This window comes from Silurus aristotelis, assembly GCF_946808225.1.
Source record: "Silurus aristotelis genome assembly, chromosome: 6".
Taxonomy (NCBI): Eukaryota; Metazoa; Chordata; class Actinopteri; order Siluriformes; family Siluridae; genus Silurus; species Silurus aristotelis.
In genome coordinates, this window is record NC_139579.1 from 4,568,418 (window position 1) to 4,580,972 (window position 12,555).

Consider the following 12,555-nt stretch of genomic DNA (forward strand, 5'->3'; position numbering starts at 1 on the left):
TCACCAAAAGAATCAAGCAATTTCCTTCCTTCAAGCCCTTTCACTGGAGATCTGAGAATGTCCTTGTACACGATGTATTATTTGTGCAGCAGGGGAAAAAAGTCAGGAAAAAACTGACCTTGATACAATAGACCTTGTGTTCCTTTTGTGTTGCAGTTTTTTAAAACATGCTCCAGATCAACACATTAACATTTAATGCTGGGGAGGGTGGAGGGGGGAAAGTGGTCTTCTTTCCTCTGAGCATGTTTATTATAAATGTAAAAAAATATTATCATTTTATTTTGCAATTTTAATAATCCCACATAAACCTCTTATAGCATGTCATCAGTGAATTCAAGTATTTTATACCCCAACATCCATAAATTGTCAAATCTGCTCATAAAGATAGTGTTTCCTATAACAGTCACTCTGGCGGTTGTTCTGCCTCCAAAGGTTATATTAATTGCTCTGAGCACAATTTTTGTTTCTATACCAACATGATTTATAGGCACTTGTATGGCAGATATATAGACAGAAATATGTGTAAAAGTTAATTCTTGAAAATATGTTTATTTGGAAGGAGTCTCCAGTATCAGTAATTTGTCAACAATTGACAGGTAAATCTGTAGGGGGAAACTTCTCCTTTCGCAAAAGGAAAGTATTCAGGACACTTCCCTGAGGATAAGGTTTCTGGTCTCTCGGGGAACTTGACGATTGTTCATTAGTTTTTCTTTGAGCTGCATCACACCATCCCATAGGGAGTGGTAGCTCAGTGGTTAAGGTGTTGGGTTATGGATTGGAAGGTTGGGGGTTCAAGCCCCAGCATTGCAAAGCTGCCAATCTTGGGCCCTTAAGCAAGGCCCTTAACCCTCTTTGCTCCAGGGATGCCTTATCATGTCTGACGCCAGCTTTCAAACAAAGTGGGATATGCGAAGAAAGAATATCACTGTGCTGTAATGTATATGTGACAAATAAAGGCTATTCCATATTTGGTTTCTTTTTCCTATAACGCTGTGCCGTGTTATGCTTTATTTTGTTTTATTTTATAAAAACAATTGTCATAGAAACCTGCCTGAACTTATTTAACATTCAAAGTTCACTTACCAGTATACGTCCAGCAAAACAAATGATGAGGATCAGAGTCAGCAGCAGGAAGGTCGTTCCGAAAGACACACTAAGCACAGCGGTCCTGCATGGGATAAACCATTTCAGTTTTTAGGTTTTTTACAACTTAATATACAAAAGCACACACAAAAACATAACACTATGTTTACGAACACCTGACTTTTTCTAGACATATGTTTGGTTTGTTCTCCTGCCAACAAAGTTAGAGCCACTCACTTTACGAGGTCTTCGGATGAAGCATTATATTTTTACGTTCACTTAAACTGGAAGACCCAAACCTGTACAGAACGCCAGTTTCATGAAGATAAGGTTACCATGGCCTGGAGTCTGGGCTCTTGAGTAGCCTGTTATAGAACTTTTACCTCAACCCTATTGAAGACCTTTGAAATGAATTGGAACACTGACTGCACCCCAGACCTCCTCGCCTCGAGCCCAAATCTCCACAAGCACACTCCAAAATGTAGTGGATAATCTTTCCAGAAGAGTGGAGGTTTTTATAACAGCAAATGAGGACTATTTATGGAATGAGATATTCAAAAATAACCTATATGAATCGTATGCTCTTTAGGTGTCTACAGCATTCTGTCCCTAAAGTGTACATATACTGCTAGCTTGGATTATTTATTGTGACGTTGAAAAGCGTACGGCTGCATTTTACCTGCCAAACTGTATTAGCTAATGAACATTGAGGCCTGAAAATAGGACCATTTCAGCTGAAAATAGGGCCATTTATAAGAATACACCCACTATTATATTACATTTGAACATATTGACCCAATTCCCATGATAGAAAGCAGGCTTTTCCTTCAGCTTTTTTCCTCAAAAGGAAAACAATCCCACAGTAGAAAGAAAGAAGAAAATCCATAATAGAACGACAGATCATAATATTCATTCCGTTCAGTAGTTTTATTTTGCTTATGGGTTTTATTATGAATGCCATCTAAAAGGGGAACATACCATATTTTTTGGCTGCATTTTGACTTCGACTGCACGATGCCCCGACACTAATGTCATTGTTAATAAAAAGAGAAGGCAAGAAGCCAGAAGAGTCATGGTCTGTCACGCCGGCTCATTTTAACGGTGCTATAAAATGGGTATAACGACAGAGCGAGGAAGTGAGGACACATTAGAGAGAATAGAGACGGGAGAAAATCAATGTGTGCTTTCAGATGTCTGAATGAGCTTCTGGTTGACACAAGCACAGTTAATTAGAATGATGATACATTCACGGGAAAGATTTCTGTGTCTGACTGATCACAATATGACAAAGGAGGGCTTCATTTCATTTCATTTATTCGCTAAATCTATATCATTCTACATCTCTGTGCCTTTATCACGCATCGATCTTCTCTTTATCGGGGTTTTTACTTTGTTGGATCAAACTGCATGGCTAATGTGATAGTTTGGCTATTACGGGCAGCTAAATATCTGCTAATAATCATTTTGCAATCATTAGCAAGAACAATCGTCACCCCCCCCAGCACATATAATTTTTCATACTCAGGCAGATGCTACAGGAGTGCAAAAGTCCCGAACTTTAACCTTGAAAAACTGTTTTTTCACAAGTCATTAGACTTATCAACAACAATCCAGTGTCAACTACCCTCAGAGAGATGTACTCCCTGTACCCACTTCCTCCACACCCCTACACACCCCCAATACAAATACAATAACAGAATACTGACAGTCAGTAGTCATATATTGACTTGCACATATATAACACACACATACCTTTTAACATGTGGAAATATCAACATCGCAATCTACCCTCTGCACAATAATATCTTCAGTGTATAATGTTAGTGGTAGTACAGTAACAAAGTAAATGTAATTCGTTACTATACTTAAATAGGATTTTTGCGTATCTGTATTCTACTGAAGTATTTTGAGTTTTGAACTCGTGATTGGCGCTTGTTGGTGTTTACTTATCAACAACATACAGTTCAACATCAGTTCCACAGAAAGTAGAACATTTTGCAAGTAATAAATGATGGAAGAAATCCTGACTTTATTAATCAGTGTTTGACTTAGTAACATTAATTATAGTTGATGAAGCGTAGAGTCTTGTGAAAAAAAATGATAATAAGAACATTATAGCCACATTAAATCATAAGTACTTGGGAAACATTAGTGCATTTGGCAAACACTTTTGTACTTTTACTCAAGTGAAAGTTTCTTTTTATTGGAGTCATAATTTATCTACTGTATCTCTACTTTAACTCAAATACATGGTTTGTGTACTTCGTCCACCATCGCACACTCTATACATGCACATACTTTTGTTCCTTGCTTTTGTACTTCTGTAAATATAATGTTAATATACTGTAAATAATGTAATTAATGTCTTTATGTCTCATGCTGTGGGAGAATTTACTGAGTAATTAATTCTATCGTATGATGTAACAGACTGTTTCATGTACATAACTCAAACTCTTGATTTGTAAAAGTGAACCAAATTTGTGGCGAGTGCGAGCGAGTACTTACTTGGGCAAAACTAAAACTTGCACGACGAAAATGCAGAAGAAGATGAAGCATGCGCATGTGACGTAGTACTTAAAGGTCGGCAAGGCTGTTGTTCTATACTGTAATGCACGAAAAGGTGACAAAACATACTGCTATTAGTTACAATCAAAGAGAATCTTAAACAGAAAACCAAAAAAATCATCAAGCAGTTTCGTAAGGTTTCATTACACTGCATGACAACAGACAAGAAAACTGGACATGATACACAATAAATTACTTAATGCCATTTAGCCGAATTAAAGCCTCGAACGTCAACACCTGAGTCACATGACAGGTAGAGTTATGACGGATTTTAGATACGTCATCATCAGTCACATCATTGTGAAAGAATTAGTTATTTTACAATGTGATGGTAAATTAAAAATGATATTAGGTTTAACTAAATGAAACTCTGCCATCATGCGACTTGAGGTTAAGACTAAATGTACATCACATCACTGTATCTGTGCACATTCTATTTGTTTCTTAAATACTCCTTTATATACTGAATATCTAATGTTTAGTCTCTTATCTTTTTTCTATAGTGTAAATTGCTTTAGTATCCGTTTTACTTTCTATTCTATAAAGTATACAGATAAATTGCACATGTCAAAATATGATTTTCTTGAATTTGAGGGTAAAAATGGAAGAAACAAGACAACTAAAAAGAAAAGACATTTTTTATCAAATAAAAAAATTGAAAATGGTGAAAAGAAAACGTGCATGTACGCCTCAAGAAATCAAATGCAATTATACATGGCAGAAAATACAAAAATGATGTAATGATAAAAATTCAAAAAGGAAAGAAATTCAAAATGAAAAGCAAAATCCAGCAGCATGTAAAATGTTAAATAATTACAACAACAACAACAATAATAATAATATTGATGAGTAAAATAAAAATAACATTAATGTCATGACAACTGACTTTCTCGTTCCCCTGATAATAATGAATGGTCATATTGTAACATAAACTAAACATCAACCAAAATATATGTCAAATGATTTGGGAATGACTTGAGACAAAAGTCTGAAAAATCTTGGACAAATGTTTGTTGATTTATGTGAGATATTGAAGCTTATAAAATCTTTATGAAGGTTTAATGTAGCCTCATGAACACTTTCCTTAGTAAAGTGGAGACCAAGTCCCAAAAAGTTGGGTTTTTAAACTAACCTTTGATTTTATAACAAAGCTTACACTTCATTACAAATAAAACATATTGAGAAACACTATATGGACAAAAATATTGGGACAAAAATATACCTGACTTTTCCAACCATATGTGCCAAATTGTCCCTCCACTTAAACTAGTAGATGCAAACCAGTTCCAGCATGACAATACCCCTGTGCACAAAGCCAACTCTATGAAGATCTGCTTTACATGGGATAGAGAGAAAGATCTTGAGTAGCCTGCTATAGAGCTCTGACCTTAACCCTAGTAAACATCTTTAGGATGAATGTGAGTGCTCTGCACCTCAGGTGTCGTCACCTCACCTACATCACTACCTGACTTTACAAACACCCATGTGGTTGAATGAGCACAAATCTCAATAACCACACTCTAAAACATCTTCCCAGAAGAGTGGCTGTTGTTCAAAACATGGAAAAAAAATTGGATGTAAAAAAAAAAAAAAGCCCAATCGAATCGTATAGTCAGGTTTCCACAAACTTTTGTCTATATAGTGTATCAAAAGTGCATCATTATGTACACATGATGACAAAAAAAAAAGACCCTACCTCTTTTTCCAGAGTCTTATTGTGAAAGAACAGCGATATCCTTTGAATATCCTCAGACTTCAGCCACTGTCTGACAAAAGAAAGAACAAAAATAGTCAGCATTTGTACCTTACTTAAAGCAAATGACTAATAATTATAATGAGTGAAGCAGCAGTCTAAAATCATCCGACTGTACTCTTTAATTATGTCTGAAAATGTAAACGGATTGTTCTATATATATATATAAATGAACTGGAACAGAAAAGCAGATCCGCTCACTTTTGTGCACTGATGCCATCAATTGTACGAATCATGCGCTCGTTCAGCTCCTCCTCGAACCTCTTCTTCTGTGATTTTGTTCTGAATGAAAGAAAAAAATGCTGCATGTTACAGTCTGAGTGAGAGATGGATCGAGTAAGCGATGAGTTTTGCTTAACGCTCAGAAAACTGACCTTTCTGATCTCCCAGGAAAATTACACTGTCCCATTGGTACATCCTGAAAAACATCAAATCTGTGATATAACCAATGCTTACAAAATGCCACATTTTTGTGATTGATATTGTGATAGTGAAAAGGCCTGGGATCCTTTTTTTAGATTGTTACGCATCAACTTCAAACGCTTGATTATGGATTAACGAGCAAAATGTCTAAATGAGTATTTTAAGTTTTAATATCTGCATGTAAGGGCGCATTGTTCAACGATACAGACAATCGACATTAAAAGACAATTCTCCATACTGAACATTATGACAGTTATATTTTCATTGTTCCAAAAGATAGAAAGACAATTAAAGGAGTATTACAATGACTTTAATCTTTAGAAATGATTTCATTAGAGGGACTGCGCATGTAGGATGTTTTGGTGACAAGGTGAGGGAGGTGAGATTGAGATGGTTTGGACATGTGCAGAGGAGGGACATGGGGTATATCAGTAGGAGAATGCTGAGGATGGAGCCACTAGGAAGGAGGAAAAAAGGAAGGCCAAGGAGGAGGTTTATGATGTGGTGAGGGAAGACATGCAGGTAGTTGGTGTGAAAGAGGCAGATGTAGAGGACAGGGGGGGTATGGAGACGGATGATCCGTTGTGGCGCCCCCTAATGGGAGCAGCCGAAAGAAGAAGAAGAAGACAATGACTTTAATCTAATCTCTATCTAATGGGTCTGAAGAGAAAGAACTTTTTCACATATTCCCTGTTACCTGAAAACGCACAGGAAACCTGTTTACTTACATAATTCAAATTCATAATGTAAATCTGTGGGATTTCAAATATCAAGGCTACTCAACAGAATGCAAATAACTTCAAGACTGTTACTGTGTCTGAGTATTAAATAATACCTGGAAAGCTGCTTCATCGCTGCAGGGATTTGCAGGAGAAAGCTCTGCTCCATACTGTTTTTTATAGGTACTAATATAGAGCATGTACCTTTCGATCAATGTACACATGATGGATTAGAGTGGATCATTCAGGTAATGTGGGGCAAGGCTATAAAGGGATGCATTTTATGGGAAACCAATGAAGGGTGGATAAATATGGACACTATTGTCAGATTGTAATAGGAACTCGAGAAATGGGAGCTTGTTCATGCACCAAGGCATTACAGTAATACAACCTAGATGTAACCTACGCATGAACTATTGTGTAACAACTTGAACCCGAAAGAAAAAGTAGTCAGTCGATAAATGTTTTTATAAAAGATTTTGAGTGATTTATTATTGGGGTCAGATTTTTTTGTAAATAACAGCCTTAAATCTGTGTAAATAATCCCTTCAGAGACTTTTTTCAAAAGGAACGATTTGCAGTTGTTTATCACCAGCACAGTCGTGTGGGACAGGCAGGGATGGCGATAGCTATAGGCAGAGCAAGCAATTGCCTTAGGCCTTGGGCTTGGGGGTGGGGCCTCCATAACTGTAACAAAGTCATACATTAGTTAACCATTAAAAATGGCAGTGTAGGATCATTGTACATTGAAAAAAAAAGCGATTTGTCCAGTGACACTGCGTCCGGACTTTTAATATACATTTTAAAAAGTCAGTTTGTAAAATAATAATAATAATAATAATAATAATAATAATAATAATAATAATAATAATAATATTGATAAGAAGAAGAGCTGATCCAGATGATCTTTCATATTTTTTTCAGTTTATCTTCTTTTATAGTGTTGACCGAGTTAAAGTATAATTCAAATGCACATTTACATAAACATAGAAAAGTATTGATAACAGGGTTTCTTTAAAATAAAAAGGTTAGAAATGATCATTGTTTCAAGTGCTTTTGATTAATTCTGGAAGGAAGAAGACCAGTGGCCTTCAATATAAATATTACTTAGGGCCTCGAAATGTCTAGAACCAGCCCTGGGGACAGGTTAAGAAAATTGAACTCTGAATAGGAGGGATTTTTACTTCAGATTGCCCTTGGGCTCCCATTCTAGGTGAGTAAACGTTTCAATTTTTTTTCTCTGGTAATAGTACAAACTTTCAATCTGCAGTAGATGATGAAATATTGCTTAAACATTGCTCAGTTAACAGCTGCCAATCAGGAATCATGAATGCTAAGACATCCTTCCTCAGAGATTGCATCTTTACAAAGTGTTGCTTATGCAGTTTCAGAGGCTGGCATAACACGCTTGAAGGCAATCTGCTTTCATGTGTATACCAGAGCTTACAGACATACCTAATTGGCTAGTGATGTTTTAATTGGCAGGAAAGAAAATAGTGGCATCATTTTGACCTAAAAATTACCACCAGTTTTTTTGTGGTTGTGCCATTGTTGGGAATTATACTCGCATTAAACTCTTTTCTCTTGTACCACATGTAACATTTTTAACCACTAACTAGTTATAGCTTGACATTTTTTTTTTTTGCACCGCCACAAATCCAATTTATATATCATTCGTCTCCGTATTACCACCTTATTGGCCTGTGTGCTTTAGTCAACTCACGTGAGTGTTGATCCTGCCGTTCTCGTTGGTCATGCTGTCTCGGTGGTGGAGGTTGGCAAAGGGCTTCGCGGCACCCCAGGATTCCAGGTACTGAGTCATACGTACAGATGCCCTCATCTTTGCCCCATAGAAAACCGGACGAGGACGGCACAGGAGCTGCGGGCTGCGTCTTTCTCCCTGAGTAAAAGTACATCACACACACACACACACACACACACACACACACACACACACACACACACACACACACATGATCAAACACTGTATATTTATAACTGTAGGGCAGACATTACAGTTAAATATGAATATTATAAGTCATGCCTGCTCGTACTGGGGTATGACCCAGTAGCTAATAAGATAAAAATAATCATGAATTATAGCAATAATATATAAAAAAACCAGATTATGAGAATGTGTTATATTTTTATGTAAAAATACATTATGCTTTAACAGGATGTAATATTGGATTTGGACATGACTCATTGCATTAATTAACAACCTATTCTTTACTTAGACCTTACAAGCAAACCCTAGACGGTATTCAAGGAAACAATGTCAGTGTTCGGTGAACCGCGTAACACTATACACGAGTGTAATCAATATTATTCGGCTCTGATGCAAATACGAAGCAAAATCATCGTCTATAATTTAGTGCGCACGTCAGGTCAAGTAAACAGAACCACCCCGTGCACTGACGCGAGTAAAATACGGGGCAGTATTTTAAAATGAAAGAGACGGACGTTAAGATGTTGGCAAGCGACGTGATCTCTGTGGGCTGATAGAAAACCCACGCACAGAAAGAGTCTAAAGCGAAAGGCAGTCTGAAATTGGCCGAGGTGCAGCCTGTGCTGTGCCAAGTTGCACTGTAAATAGATCCGCTTCAAAGTACACGTTTATGGGAGACGGCTTATGTTGAAGCGGATGGTACGGTAAATTGCTAAAAAGTTGCTGCCAGACGCTGCGACTGTAAAATATCATGGTAGGTGTTTAAGGAAATCAAAAGGAATCAGTGATGCTGTTTATTTCACACAGCTTGTCAACCCGAGCGCTACACAGCGTGGCATAACCAGGATTTGACAGTCACGGTACTGTATATGAGAATTATGGCAAAAATTTGATATATGATTATATATGTATATGGACAACAAACATTACATAAGTATGTATTTTTTGAACATCTGAATTCACATTTAGTCCTCAAAATGCTGTTATACAGTAATAACTTCCACTCTTCTGAGAAGATTTTAGTCGCGTTCAATAGGGATGAGGTCGGAGCTCTATAGCAGGCTACTCAACATCCTTCACTCCAACCCATGCATAGGATATTAGCATGGACATGGCATTGAGAACGCAGTAGCTCAGTGGTTAATGCTCTGGGTTACTAATTGGAAGGTTAAGGGTTTAAGCCAAAGTAAGGTCTTTAAGCCTCTCTGCTCCAGGGGTTATCACTTACATTACAGCAGCTGGATTTGTGAAATAACAATTTTCTCTGTTCCATTTTCCCACTGTTTCTATAAATGATAAATAAATACCTCCTTAATGGAAAATTGTATTATATGAACAATTATAGGCTTTTAATTGTTAAATATTTATTATTACAGTACATCCAGGTTAAGTGGATATGGTTAAGTATAGGGTAATATAGTGTAATTGGTTAATAATTCAACAGATTGCAGTACATGATTTAGCAAAACAGAGCAATTTACAGTACTGAGCTGTTAAAAACTTGAACTTTATATGTATGTGGCAGCAGGTGTGTAGATGAGCGCATCTCAAATTTTATAAACTTAAATGACTGTATAAGACTGTAGCAAAGACATCACTCATAAACCCAAATTAGGATGGGTTCCCCTTTTGAGTCTGGTTCCTCCCAAGGTTTCTTCCTCATATCATCTAAGGGAGTTTTTCCGGGTCACAGTCACAATGGCTGCTCATCAGGGATAAATTCACACCGTTCACCTCAACTGTTAAATTCTCTAAAGTTGCTTTGAGACAAGGTCCGTTGTGAAAAGCGCTGTGGAAATAAACTTGACTTGACGAGCGCCGGTTCACGAGTGGAGAATGGAGCCGGACGCACTCTTATAAGAAGAGAGACGAGCTAAAATTGGTCTTGGAAACACTAAAAACAACTGTACTCTGATAACTGTACTCTGTTGACTGCTGAAGAGAGTAAGGCATCTCACAAGGTGGAAGATGCGCACATCCTGGCAGCGTCTCGACGTATTGTACGACAATAAAAATAGCACGTGAAAATGACACTATTGTGACAATTTTTTCATAAGTCGTAAGTCGAACTATCATAACTCAGGGTTCTAGTAATGTATAATCTTTCGCATATGTCAAGCTGAAAGCCTCAGCACAATATAGCTACAATGTAAATATGATCCTATTTTTTAGATTGTTCACTGCAATCAACACTAAATAAACTCCTTTGTTTTGATGGTACTGTACCTTGGGATTGATGACGAGGTATGTGACAATGCCATGCTCTTTCAGATACGAGTCTCGGCTTTGTCCGTCTCCCACCTCCACCTTATATGCCCCGTTTAAATGTTCCAGCGTCACAGAGGAGATGTGAACTCGGCTTGGGTGGACCAACAAGACATGAGAGAGCAATTCAATAACAATACGCAAGACAAGAAACATTACGTTCTCTTGTGTGGCCCACACAGAAAGGACGGTAAATATATAATACGAACAAGGCAGCGAGGTAATAAAAGAGCCGGGGCAGCTTTTATTGTCTTTGTGCTAAACAGAAACTCATCATCAGCCATGAGTACCTTTCACAGAGCTCTCCACAGCGTGTTCCGCTGAGTGTGAAGAGCCCTTGTTGGATTTCACACTGTTGATCACAGATGTAAAAACACATGCTTTAAAAAAAAAAACGCTCACCCAGGTACGCCTCCAGCCTCCATGTGATTTGCCAGTGTGACGTCATGTGACCAAACATCATACTGCCATTTCTGGAGGCCAATAACGCCGCAGAGCACGTTTCCTGAATGCACTCCGACACGCATGTTAATGTCGACGCCTGTGGCATCTCGCACCTTCCTGCAATGGCACGACACAATTCGACACTTCAGCTCATCCACGATTATCATAGAGACATTTCCTCATGTGCTAATTGATTCTCATTTCGCTGTTTTTCTCCTGCTTTGCCTTCCTATTGCATGTTTGGTTGACTTAGCATTCCATCCCACTCAGTAGAAATGAATCTAGTAAGACATTTTTTGTCCATTTGAGTCACAACTTTATACACAGCAACTCGACAAGATGTCATGTACCGATAAAGTCACATAAGAGACTTATGCACATATGCAGACATATGCACAACAGAAGCCGTTTTTTAAAACAAGTAAGCTTGGTTTAATCTAGAGATGTATAAAAACTTTCTTTCAGCTTCTCCCATTAGGGGTCGCCACAGCGGATCATCCGTATTCATGATCCGCATGTTTGATTTGGCACATGTTTTTACGCTGGATTCCCTTCCTAACACAACCCTCCCCATTTATCCGGGCTTGGGACCGGCACTAAGAGTGGCTTGTGCAACCCTAATGGCTGGGGTTGGTTCCCTGACCGGGGATCAAACCCGGGCCACAGCGGTGAGAGCGCAGCATCCTAACCACTAGACCACCAGGGAACCTATGTCTAGAGATGTATAATTATCTTCATTGTGATAACACTACAGGCTTGTTATAGAGTCTGGCTTATTTATTTATGAACATGAATGTAGAGCATTCCTTCTTTCATCCTTAATAACTACCTGGTCAGTGTCATGGTGCTATTAATCAATAATATATAATAATATAATCTTGTAGGCGGTTTGGATTTACAACTAAGATAATAAAAAATAAAATACAGTTGTACTTTAATCTATATTTTAGATCTATTATGAACTGGAGTGATGTAGCTGAGGCTGAGGAACTGTAGAGACCAGAAATCATTCATTATACTGACATTGTTGGCATTTCTACTTTTGTTTATGCCAACAATATTTCTAGGGTCTTAATGGGTAAATCCATCAAACAAACAAACAATCCTAATGGTCTAATTCAAATTTATTTCTGGATACAAAATATAGCATTGTGTTACACACCTAGAAAACATGGGCTGAATTTGAAACTGGTACTTGCACTTTCATAATGTATTGCGCATTGTATCTCTTGTCTTCTGTGGTATGCAGTTGTTTTGTGCAGATTTACGCTGTATGCTCTTACAGATATAATTAAAAATCACAACAAATTACCATACATTTTGCATTGTTTGAAGTGTATTTGCTGTAGGAGTGA

General features: G+C 37.6%; 1 protein-coding gene across 1 annotated transcript in view; it reads right to left on the reverse strand.

The window, feature by feature from the left end:
- The window catches only part of adcy2b (adenylate cyclase 2b (brain)), a 70,038-nt gene that overhangs the window by 19,611 nt on the left and 37,872 nt on the right, over positions 1-12,555 (reverse strand). The window contains exons 8-15 of the mRNA XM_083544272.1: positions 11,159-11,317; positions 10,718-10,850; positions 8,267-8,443; positions 5,776-5,819; positions 5,603-5,683; positions 5,345-5,414; positions 3,589-3,686; positions 1,084-1,168 (exon numbers count right to left, since the gene is read on the reverse strand). Of these exons, the coding sequence (XP_083400398.1) occupies positions 1,084-1,168; positions 3,589-3,686; positions 5,345-5,414; positions 5,603-5,683; positions 5,776-5,819; positions 8,267-8,443; positions 10,718-10,850; positions 11,159-11,317 (847 nt within the window). The remainder of the gene's footprint in view (positions 1-1,083; positions 1,169-3,588; positions 3,687-5,344; positions 5,415-5,602; positions 5,684-5,775; positions 5,820-8,266; positions 8,444-10,717; positions 10,851-11,158; positions 11,318-12,555) is intronic.